The sequence below is a fragment of the Schistocerca serialis genome, chromosome 4 (assembly GCF_023864345.2).
Source record: "Schistocerca serialis cubense isolate TAMUIC-IGC-003099 chromosome 4, iqSchSeri2.2, whole genome shotgun sequence".
Classification (NCBI taxonomy): domain Eukaryota; kingdom Metazoa; phylum Arthropoda; class Insecta; order Orthoptera; family Acrididae; genus Schistocerca; species Schistocerca serialis.
The window spans coordinates 856660622-856672805 of NC_064641.1; the positions used below are offsets into that span (position 1 = coordinate 856660622).

At 39.5% G+C, this 12184-nt stretch overlaps 1 protein-coding gene across 6 annotated transcripts in view; it reads right to left on the reverse strand.

Annotated features, from left to right (window-relative positions):
- Positions 1–2554: 2554 nt before the first annotated feature.
- LOC126473494 (uncharacterized) overlaps positions 2555–12184 on the reverse strand; it is a 52211-nt gene continuing 42581 nt past the window's right edge. For all 6 annotated transcript variants that reach the window (XM_050100578.1, XM_050100574.1, XM_050100579.1 and 3 more), the window contains one exon: positions 2555–5504. In XM_050100578.1, coding sequence (XP_049956535.1) covers positions 3314–5504 — 2191 coding nt within the window. In that variant the 3' untranslated portion in view covers positions 2555–3313. The remainder of the gene's footprint in view (positions 5505–12184) is intronic.

The following is a 12184-nucleotide window of genomic DNA, read 5'->3' on the forward strand; positions in this document are numbered from 1 at the left end:
AAATAACTTCATTGTTCTGTATGGCGATTAATGCTTGACTGTCAAAGGTGGAAATAAAATCTGAAACTATTAACATATTTTAGCCTGCCGTAATTATGCGAACGTACTTTAATTCATTTGATAGCTCCCGGCCACAAAAATCCGTTTTGTTATCATTTAACGTGAGAGAAATAAATGAAGAGGAAACAACAAAATCACTGAACGTAAACACAGGTCACGTGGAGACGACCCACCTCCCCACCACAACTTGGACAGCTCTGTCCGTGAGCCCCGGATCTACGATATTTCCGAAGAGGGGCAATATTAAGTAGTGGTGCCCAGCCACACTTCCGCAACCACAAGTGGGAGGAGGTACTACTCATACGCGACTCAACTGCGCATGTGCAAGAGCCCGCCCGCAACTGCTCAAACGAATCTAATTTAAACAGTTGTCACATCACGCTCATCGGAGGAAATTTGTTGTTATAAAGAATTGCACAGTTTTCCTAAAGCCTTTGACACACTTTACTGTTGGCAGACGCTTGTATGAGCACTGTTTTGTTGTTTTATACGGCGCATTTCCTTTGCAACTTAAGTTTTATTTTCGTTTTTTTTTTTCTCCCGTTCATCTTTTGTTGTTTCAATATTATTCTGCAGTAGCGGGATACAATAATATCCTTTGTTAGAGTTGGTTTTTACCAGTCAAAATCATAAAAATTTAACTGAAAACTAAAACAATGAAAAAATCCCAGAATTCTAAACAATTCCCGGGTTTTTCCCAGTTTTCTCCCGGATGAAAAAATTCCCGGATCTCCCAGTCATCCCGGGTCATATACACCCTGTTCACCTCCAGAACTCAGTATTGCGCGGCCAAATCACTGGCATTAGCAACATCTCATAGGCTTGGGTATGTAAGGTCTAATAGTAGATGGAGGAACCCTAACACAGTGTACTCAGGTAGCTGTGGAAAATTAAAAGCCATAATGAGGTGGCAGTCTTCCCTATCTCTCTCTCTCCATCATTCCTGCATGTTCTTTTTACATCGACTATGCCCTGCAATACCCATTCTTGTTTCAGTTCTGAAACATTCATGTAAATAACATCGGGGCACATGACCACATCTTTGCTTGAGTTGGGCATCTCAACGTGTGTATCAGTCACCCAATTATTTGGGCTTTCTTAGAAGTTCCACTTGCTTTGACCTTTTAGTTTCAGCCAGCAAAAAATGATTTCCCAATCTTTTAACAGATATTGAGATACCAGCAAGCCCTTCTAAACTTTTGTGTGTACAGAAAAGGGACACTTTTTCAAATGTCCCCTCCTTCTTCTTGATCACTAGGAAAATATTCCGATTTATACTTCTTTAGCCCTGTTACAAAATACAATCTGATTTTCAGGAGCAGTAGCCTCTCTCATTCCTTTGATAAGTGGGTGCGATATCTCCCAGATGGTACATCCATCCAGGAGGTATCTAGTTGATTCGTCATGGTGTTCCCACAAGCAGCTAGGGAAATAAAAGGCCCACCTAGGACAACTGCACATCTCAACAGTGTGCAACCTCTTGAGACTTACTTTTTAACACAGGGTTTTAAGATTGAGGGCTTTTTTTAAGTATGGGTTTTACCATCCTTGCTATTCAGGCAGTTAACCAAATATCTACGTTCCACTGCTGCACTGCATGGTGGTCACTAAAGCGTACTCAGTGTGTACAGTTATAGAAGACTGATGACACTTACCAGTCCCCTCAGTAAAACTGAGTTCCATAAAGCACCCACCATTTGGCATCACTGGGAGAGGGAGATGGGGAGGGGAGGGGAGGGGAGGGGAGGGGAGGTTGGGTGGGAGGCATGTATGGCTTATAGAATGCTGTGAATGCAGGGAGCATGGCTCCCCACAGCGTCTGGAAGAAACAGCAACTTCATTAAGCTGAACACGGTGGTAGGATTGACAAAAATGGTGTTACTAATGAACTCACAGATAAAGATTAGACTGTGACTGATGGTGTCTCGGCAACACTTTCATGACTTCTTTCGTTGGTTTGTCAGATAAATTTTGGAGACTTATCAGTGCAGTGTATCTCTAGTCATGGAAGATGTTTACAATTGCACACAACGCAATTTCCAGATATGACTATATACATTTTGCAAGCATAGACAGTATTTAGTATCTGTTTCAGAACTGAAGATTACTTCAAGAGTAAGAATAAAATTGTATGACAGACAGCAGATGGCTTAACACATTAATTCAAAACTACAGTCATTAATCAAAGGTATGAGTTTTACTATGCTGTACTGTGGCAGTTATGATGTGAATTAGTATTGTATTCTCTGTTTTCAGCTAAAGAAGCCATCTCATTTTTACCTAGGTGGACAGAAAATCTATACATTGTATTATTGCACAAACTGTTCTATCATAAACTGAGTGAGTTTCTGATTAATAAGAATACTTGCAAAAGGTGATTAAGTGAGAATCTCGGTGGAACAAATTGGAAAGTTTTGGGTAAGAGTTAATTAGTGGCTGACATGAACACAAATGTCAATAAGCCATATAGTGATAATTTACTGTAAATGCAGTGTACAGATTATATTTCTATGATTTATTTCCCAGCAACAAACTTATTCATAATGAAAAATCATTACTAATTAGTATGTAATTAATCAGATCATGGATTTACAAATAAAATGTGATTTTTTCCTTCGCATTGTGACTTAATTTTCAATATCAAATTAATTAGAAAGAGTAATTACATATCAGGCACAAAAATCATAAGCAAGAGAATGGAGTTTGATCAATTGCTGAAACAGTTTATTTAGGGATGTGCTAGACACAGCACAAGGTATATTATTCACTTTGTTTTCATTGCATCCCCAATCTACACAAAGAATACTTAAATGAGGTGTATACTATATTGCAACTTCTTATATTTGGGGGCTGTGCATCTGCAAATTAATAAAAGTAGTAATACATACACACAAAATCTGCTTGTTTTTATGTTTTTTTCAGTAGTATAAAGTGAAACAATCTAGAAAAATATCTGTGTAAAGCTGTTTAAGGCACTAAACTTCTTGCTTTAGAAAATTCAGTTCATAAAACAAAACATTAGGCTACAAATTCAAGATTTTTTTTATCACTTAACTGAAGCATCAATTGTCTTATCTATCATCAGTTATCTTGTTTTCCACACAGAGATTCATTCTGGGATACAAAACATTACAAATTTTAGAATTTTTTCAGCATTTAACAGAAGGTTCAATTAGCTGAATTTCAACAAGACATTTTACGTAAATAAAGAGATTCATTCTGTAAAACAAAATGTTACAAATTCCAGAATTGTTCAGCACATAACTGAAGCATAAATTATCTGACATTCAACTATATATTTTATTCTCACAACATTTAAAGGTATGGACTTATCTTCAATTATAACAAATAATTCTGATTCTGAATATGCAACAACAGAATTGTTGCAGTTCAAATCTTCACTAGTTAGATCTCTTGCAATCTGCAAGGCGTGATCCTTTGTTATTGGCATATTTTCACTGGAATTTGTATATTCCCAAGGTATAACTAGATCTCTGAACACAGGAGACTGGGCTCTCTCTGATTTAATACTATCAACCTTATGGCAAGTAACAAGACAGGCCTCTTTTAACATGCTGAAGACTTCTCCTACTAAGTTTACTGCTTTTAGTGCAACTGAACAGAAGTATTCAAATCTCACCCCCGATATTTTATATTTTTGGTCAAATTCAACCTGAGAAAAATTTGGTCCCAATAAACGTTTTTCCTCCTGTAGCTGCTCTAGATACAAATTTTCCATATCTTTCACTACTTCCTTCACAAACATGTAAATCATGTTTAGAACTTCACAAATACTTCTGCCAAGTGGGTATTTCAGATCACTAAAAATCTTCACTCCAAGATCAAGTAGAAGAGGTATGTTAAATTCACCAAGTCCTCGTAAAAGTGTTAATATTTGCCCTCGAAGGTTGAAACCAGCATCTGCAACAGGAACTTGTGGCTTTCCAGATGCTGCTGTCAAGTTCTCATAATGGTTTCCAAACCCAATTTGTGGAAAGCTGTTAGACATGTGTGTTACAAAGTTCCTTGTGGCATTCAAAATGAGGTCTCTGAAGTATGCAACACACTCCCTGATTCCAGACTCATCAATGATGTATGAAGCTCTGTTACAACCTGATTTGAACACAACTACATTATTTAAAAATGACTCCCCGAATTCTTCAATGTATTTTACTGAGCGGATTACCTTGCCGCTTTCAGAAAGTTCAGATTTCTTGCCAACAATTTTTCCAGCAAGATCTGAAAACACTTTTCTGTACTTAGTACTTCTCACACTTGTCACAAATTTCTCCAATCTTCCTTGACGGGCTTCTCTAATTAGATTAAATGCAGTTTTCGTAGTAAGAACTGAATGACCAAAAAATATAACTGATGAGATTAACTGTGCTACATCACTTGGCCGGATGTCATTTTTCTTTCTTTTCTCATCCAAATTTAATATTTCATTGGCTACATTAATTCCACTAACAGTGCAAGAAGTAACACTTAGAGCAGCAACACACACTCTTCCTTCCATATTCAATGCATTCCCACTTTGTGCAATCTTTGGGATTATTCTCGAAGCCCCACATGATAAAATACCAACAGCATTCCCCACAATAGACAGCCAACAGTTTCGTGATGCACTGTTGGTTAATCCTATAGTTTCTTTGTGTTTCTTCCTATCAATGATCTCCTTTGTGCTTCTACCAATTCCATATGCACTACAAACAGCAGTAGTGAGGACTGATGTTGCTAAAATAGGTGCACTTACTGGGAAAGACATTGCTGCACAGGCTAACCCAAAGTTACCAGCTGACACAAATGTAGTTGCAAGATCAAGACCGTTGCATATTTTTGATGATAGTTTCCTTGCAGGAGTCTTTCCAAATTCTACCTCTACCTGGTGGTTTACATTTAAGTGGTATACACCACCCTTAGGATAGCAATATGAACAGCTTGGAAGCTTGTTATTTTGTAAATAATCTTTCCAACTTTCATAAATACGACCATTGCGGTCAATGAAATGAACTGTAATATAATTTTCATTACAGTATCTAGGCACTCTGAAAACTGGCTCTGTTACCACCTCAGTGTGGTTTCCGGTTTTCTCCAAGGCCAAACAGACAAAAATTATAGACATCCAAGTTTCAGAGTTTTCCTCTAAGAAATTGTGATTGTCTTGTTCAATGAGTATTTTGCAAATCTCTTTTATTTTTTCAAGTTTACACGAATCATATTCCCCAGAATCGTCCCCTGATGGTGGTCCAAAAAGAGCATAACCTACTTTCTGACGCATGTAATAGTGCTCTGTAATTTTGTATGACTCCCAGTCTGAGTCTCCCAGGGTTTCGCAGAATGTCTGCTGCAGTGAGATAGCAACTTCCTCCCATGTTTCTGCAAAACTTCTGTTGGGTTCACGGGCCATATCCACAGCACACCTCTTGCGATTCATTGTGTACGTTCTGGAAACAAGAAGAAATTTTATTTTGTAAGCATTCTAAGCAAAAATCTTCAGTTATAAAATTAATCTTGACTGTTCCATTAAGTTTCGGGTGTGCAGCCGCAAGAAATCTCCTTCTTCTTCTAATATTTCGGCTGTATAACGTTCAGCCATCTTCACAGTGAGACGCAAGACTGCTGCTCCAGTGCTCGCTTCGTCCCTTTATACTGTTGTACCGCATGACTGCGCATGCGGCCACAGATGCAAATGCACCAGAGACGTTGGTCGGCGGCAGAGAAGTGCATAATGCGCAAGTTGTATCTATGACTCCACAGTTGATCTTTGTTGGCATATCAATATATCGTTGTGAGCTGCACTGTGACAACGCCTTTGCCAGTTTATTACAGCAAGTGTCGGATTCAAGGATTTATCAAGATTGAAATCACTGTCTCCATTAATTAAGTTCGTCGTCAAGCGAATTTCAATTGCCTCCTTTACTATCGAGTCCCAAAAGGACGATGTAGCTGCCAAAATTTCGACATTGTCATACAACGTACTGTGACCATTATCAATACAGTGCTCTGCCACTGCCAACTTGTTAGGTTGTAAAAGTCGTGTGTACCTCTGGTGTTCTGTACATCTTTCTTGGACAGTACGAGTTGTTTGTCTGATGTAAGAAAGGCCACATTCACATGGAATTTTGTAAACTCCAGATTTTCGAAGCAGCAAATCGTCTTTGACGGAGCCCACGAGTGCAGCTGTCCTAGGTGGAGGACGAAAAATCACTTTTACTTTGTGTCTGCCGAGAATGCATCCTATTTTTGATGAGAGGCTACCCACATATGGCAGGAAGGCCATCGATTTAAAGGTTTCTTCATCTTCTGCTTTCTTTGTGGCCTTTTTCGGTTTCATTTTCAGTGCCCTCTGTATTTGTTGTGGAGAGTACCCATTGTCTTCAAACACTCTTTGTAAGTGGGAAAGTTCATCTTGCAGACTGCTTTCGTCAGAAATAATATGCGCTCTGTGAGTCAAAGTTCGGAGAACACTCATTGTCTGGGCAGAATGGTGGCAGCTATTTGCACGTAAATACAGATCGGTGTGTGTCGGCTTCCTATACACTTCATGTCCCAAAGTGTCATCCTCTCTGCGCCGAACCAAAACATCCAAGAATGGAAGGCATCCCTCCTTTTCAATTTCCATTGTGAACTTTATTTGATCGTGGAGGAAGTTCAGATGTCTTAAGAAGTCTTGCAAGTTGTCTTCACCATGCGGCCAAACTACAAAGGTATCATCAACATACCTCCAGAATACCGTGGGTTTCAAGTCAGCAGATTCAAGCGCCTTCTCCTTGAAGTCCTCCATAAATAAATTGGCCACCAGAGGGGATAAGGGACTACCCATGGTGACTCCGTCCATGTGTTCAAAAAATTCGTTGTTAAATAAGAAATACGTGGAGGTCAGAACATGTTTAAATAAAGCTGAAATCTCTTTGTCAAAACTTCTTTCAATAAGTTGTAGAGATTCTGGAAGGGGAACCTTTGTAAATAAAGCAACCACATCAAAATTAACTAATATATCTGACAGGTTCATTTTCAGTGATTTCAGTTTACTAATGAAGTCAGCCGAGTTTCTTATGTGGTGAGTACATTTTCCCACAAGAGGCCTCAACAATGATGCCAAATGTTTGGCAACGTCATAGGTCGGAGAGTCTATGTTACTCACTATGGGGTGTAGAGGAACATCTTTCTTGTGGACCTTTGGTAGACCATAAAGTCTAGGAGGCACCGGACCACTTGGTTTCGATCTCCGAACAACTTCTGGTGGAAAGGGAGAATCATTCAGAAACGATACAGTTTTGTTCGCCACTCGATTAGTGGGATCCCTGCTGATCTTCCGGTACATGCTATCACTCAATAAATTATACATTTTATCATAGTATTCGTCCCGAGACAATGCCGTGCAATTATGAAGGCTCACCCACAAAGGAGCAATATATCTGTGGCAGAGAGGGCTGCTCTATGCAAGCTTCGCCTTGATACTCAGACGGTGGTACTCCCAGCAGATAAAGGTAATGCTACTGTTTTATTGTCTCGGGACGAATACCATGATAAAATGTACAATTTATTGAGTGATAGCATGTACCGGAAGACCAGCAGGGATCCCACTAATCGAGTGGCGAACAAAACTGTTTCGCTTCTGAATGATTCTCCCTTTCCACCAGAAGTTGTTCAGAGATTGAAACCAAGTGGTCCGGTGCCTCCTAGACTTTATGGTTTACCAAAGGTCCACAAGAAAGATGTTCCTCTACACCCCATAGTGAGTAACATAGGCTCTCCGACCTATGACATTGCCAAACATTTGGCATCATTGTTGAGGCCACTTGTGGGAAAATGTACTCACCACATAAGAAACTCGGCTGACTTCATTAGTAAACTGAAATCATTGAAAATGAGCCCGTCTGATATATTAGTTTTGATGTGGTGGCTTTATTTACAAAGGTTCCCCTCCCAGAATCTCTACAACTTATTGAAAGAAGTTTTGACAAAGAGATTTCAGCTTTATTTAAACGTGTTCTGACCTACACATATTTCTTATTTAACAACGAATTTTTTGAACAGACGGACGGAGTTGTCATGGGTAGTCCCTTATCCCCTCTGGTGGCCAATTTATTTATGGAGGACTTCGAGGAGAAGGCGCTTGAATCTGATGACTTGAAACCCACGGTATTCTGGAGGTATGTTGATGATACCTTTGAAGTTTGGCCACATGGTGAAGACAACTTGGAAGACTTCTTAAGACATCTGAACTCCCTCCACGATAAAATAAAGTTCACAATGGAAATTGAAAAGGAGGGATGCCTTCCATTCTTGGATGTTTTGGTTCGGCGCAGAGAGGATGGCACTTTGGGACATGAAGTGTATAGGAAGCCGACACACACCGATCTGTATTTACGTGCAAATAGCTGCCACCATTCTGCCCAGACAATGAGTGTTCTCCGAACTTTGACTCACAGAGCGCATATTATTTCTGATGAAAGCAGTCTCCAAAATGAGCTTTCCCACTTACAAAGGGTGTTTGAAGACAATGGGTACTCTCCACAACAAATACAGAGGGCACTGAAAATAAAACCGAAAGAGGCCACAAAGAAAGCAGAAGATGAAGAAACCTTTAAATCGATGGCCTTCCTGCCATATGTGGGTAGCCTCTCATCAAAAATAGGATGCATTCTCGGCAGACACAAAGTAAAAGTGATTTTTCGTCCTCCACCTAGGACAGCTGCACTCGTGGGCTCCGTCAAAGATGATTTGCTGCTCCGAAAATCTGGAGTTTACAAAATTCCATGTGAATGTGGCCTTTCTTACATCAGACAAACAACTCGTACTGTCCAAGAAAGATGTACAGAACACCAGAGGTACACACGACTTTTACAACCTAACAAGTCGGCAGTGGCAGAGCACTGTATTGATAATGGTCACAGTATGTTGTATGACAACGTCGAAATTTTGGCAACTACATCGTCCTTTTGGGACTCGATAGTAAAGGAGGCAATTGAAATTCGCTTGACGACGAACTTAATTAATAGAGACAGTTGTTTCAATCTTGATAAATCCTGGAATTCGGCACTTGCTGTAATAAACTCGCAAAGACGTTGTCACAGTGCAGCTCACAAGAAATCGATACGCCAACAAAGATCAACTGTGGAGTCATAGATACAACTCACGCATTATGCACGTCTCTGCCGCCGACCAACGTCTCTGGTGCATTTGCATCTGTGGCCGCATGCGCAGTCACGCAGTACAACAGTATAAAGGGACGAAGCGAGCACTTGAGCGGCAGTCTTGCGGCTCACTGTGAAGATGGCTGAACGTTATACAGCCGAAATATTAGAAGAAGAAGGAGTTTTCTTGCGGCTGCACACCCGAAACTTAATGGAACAGTCTTTGCACTGCCAAAACCTGAAGATTAATCTAGACTGTTTGCTTAAAATGTTCCTCTCTTTATCAGACACCTAAACTAATTTTCATTTTCATCATCTCAATACCAACTACTATGCTGTATCATGCAACTTGTATTTTCCAACAAAGATGGAAAGAAGTATCATTATTTACCATGACACAAGAGACAACAGCAGAAACAAAATATGACAAGTAAAGTGTGAAACTAACGAATGGAAAATTTTGGAATGTGATATGGCAACACTGAGAGGTAGTTGGTGCCAAATGACACATGGAATGCTGCTCACATTGTCTTGCCACTTAGTAAACAGTAAACATGGGGCAATGGAATGGTACGCACTGTGCCTTTGGAGTAAAAGCCTATTAAGAAAAAAGAGTGGAAGGCTTTCATCAAGAAATTTGGTATCAATTCAACATCGGATGGCACGATCGTGTTCCCTGAGAGCATGCGACCAACACCTGGGTCCGAAATTTTGAAGCAATGGGTTCTGCAATGAAGAAGCAATCCACAAAGAGACTTCGAACCAATCAATCCACAAAGAGACTTCGAACCAATCATACGGGAAAAATTATCAAGACTGTGCGAACTATTTTCATAAGAAACCAACAGTGCTATGTTCAACATCACACAGAGTCTCTACAGTTGCATTGTTTGAGTGTTCAATGATTACTGAAAGTGGATTTAAAGTACCATGCAGATTGTTCAGCAACTTCAACCTAACAATCTACTAATGTGTAGATGATATGCTAAATGCATGTTAACAAAAGTGTACGATGACAATGATGTCATTAACAACTGTAGATGCTGGACAAAGCTCACTTCCAACTTCGTGACTTTATCAACAGACGTAATTTTCACTAACAGTCTCAGCAAAATCCGTATCAGCTACACGAGTGTCCACTGTACAACAGCAAGGTTACTATACATGCACCATGTCATTAAGTTGTGTTATAGCCCCCTACTTTTTTTGAAGATGATAATGGGAGCCCAATCACTGTAGCGTATGTTTGGTATGTTGCCATAATGGCAAGTTTCGTTGCACATCAACTGTCCCATTTCCCTGCCAACAGTTGGTTTCAACATGCAGGAGAATGGCACATATGACACAGATATCAATGGAAGCTGTGTGATGACTGTTTGGTAACTGTGTAATTTCAAGGCATGGTGACACTGCGTGAACCCCAAGATTGCCTGACCTGGCAGCGTGTGATCTCTCATCCCACAGCAACCTCACCACAGATGCAATAAAAGAAATAACAGATGTGCTCAGACTGACAACTGAACAAAACTACTTTCAGTTTGAGAAAGAATATTATCTACAAAGTGATGGACTGCCCATGGGATCCCCAATATCAGGAACACTAGCAAACATTTTCATCAGTCACCTAGAAAATCAGATATTTGAAAAGATAACCACTAATGAAAGTTTCAAAATCATATACTGGTACAGATATGTGGATGACATTATTTGTCTGGTAGATGAGCCAAGTGAAAAAATAGATGAATTCCATTCAGAAATAAACAAAGCTCATCAGAACATAAAATTCACACTTGAAAAAGAAAAAGAAAATCAAATAAATTTTCTTGACATTACAATAAAAAAAGAAAATGGCAAACATACATTTAACATCTTTAGAAAACCAACAGCCACAGACACAATAATACATTCCACATCCAACCACCCCCACAGCCAGAAACTTGCAGCACCGAGACACTTGTTACATAGATTATACAGAATCCCACTCAGCAAGAGAAACTATGAACAAGAAATGAGTACAATCATACAAATAGCTAGGAACAACGGGTATGACACACATGTGGTACACAGGCTCAACCAAAAAAATAAAAACACAAATACAAAACCAACACAACATTTCCAGAATACAAAAGAACTCAAAAGCTGAAAACTTACAAACACACTCAACAAACACACACAATGACAACAACACACAGAAAAAAACCAGATGGTACACCATGACCTACACACATAAACTAACACATGGAGTTGCAAACATCCTAAAGAGACAGGGCTTCAAAATAGCATATAAGCCTGGGCAAACCCTCCGATCACACCTAAGCCAGCCAGCTACCAAGAGGGACAAATTCCAACAATCAAGAATATATAAACTTAAATGTCAAAGTTGTGATGCAGTATACATAGGCATGACATGCAGGAATTTTTGAAACAAGATACAAAGAACATATCAGATGTTGGAAGTATGAAACAAACCATTCCACATTTGCAGAGCATTTAAAACACCATAACCATCATCCTACAAACATGGAACAAGAAATGAAAATAATGAGAATAAGCAACCATGACAAACATCTTATACAAACGCAAAAAACTTCCACATCCAGAAAGCCATAGCGGAAAACAAACATGTGATAAATGAACAAACACACATCAGCACAGGCTCCCTACTACAGATAATAAAGGAAATGATAACATAAAACAAAAAACTCTTCCCCACACCATCTGGACACACACACACACACACACACACACACAGGCACACACACACACACACACACACACACACACACACACACACACACAAATGCATACACGAACAGACCACAGATACTTCAATAATTACACTTGAAAGTTTGGCAATAACATTCGATCTTTGGCAAAAACATTTGACAGTCGGCAATTTTGACAGTCGGCAACAGAAGCCAAAACATTGCATTGAAACAAGCGTTCAGTTCATAGTGCTGTGGAGTGTGGGGAAAAAAAACACA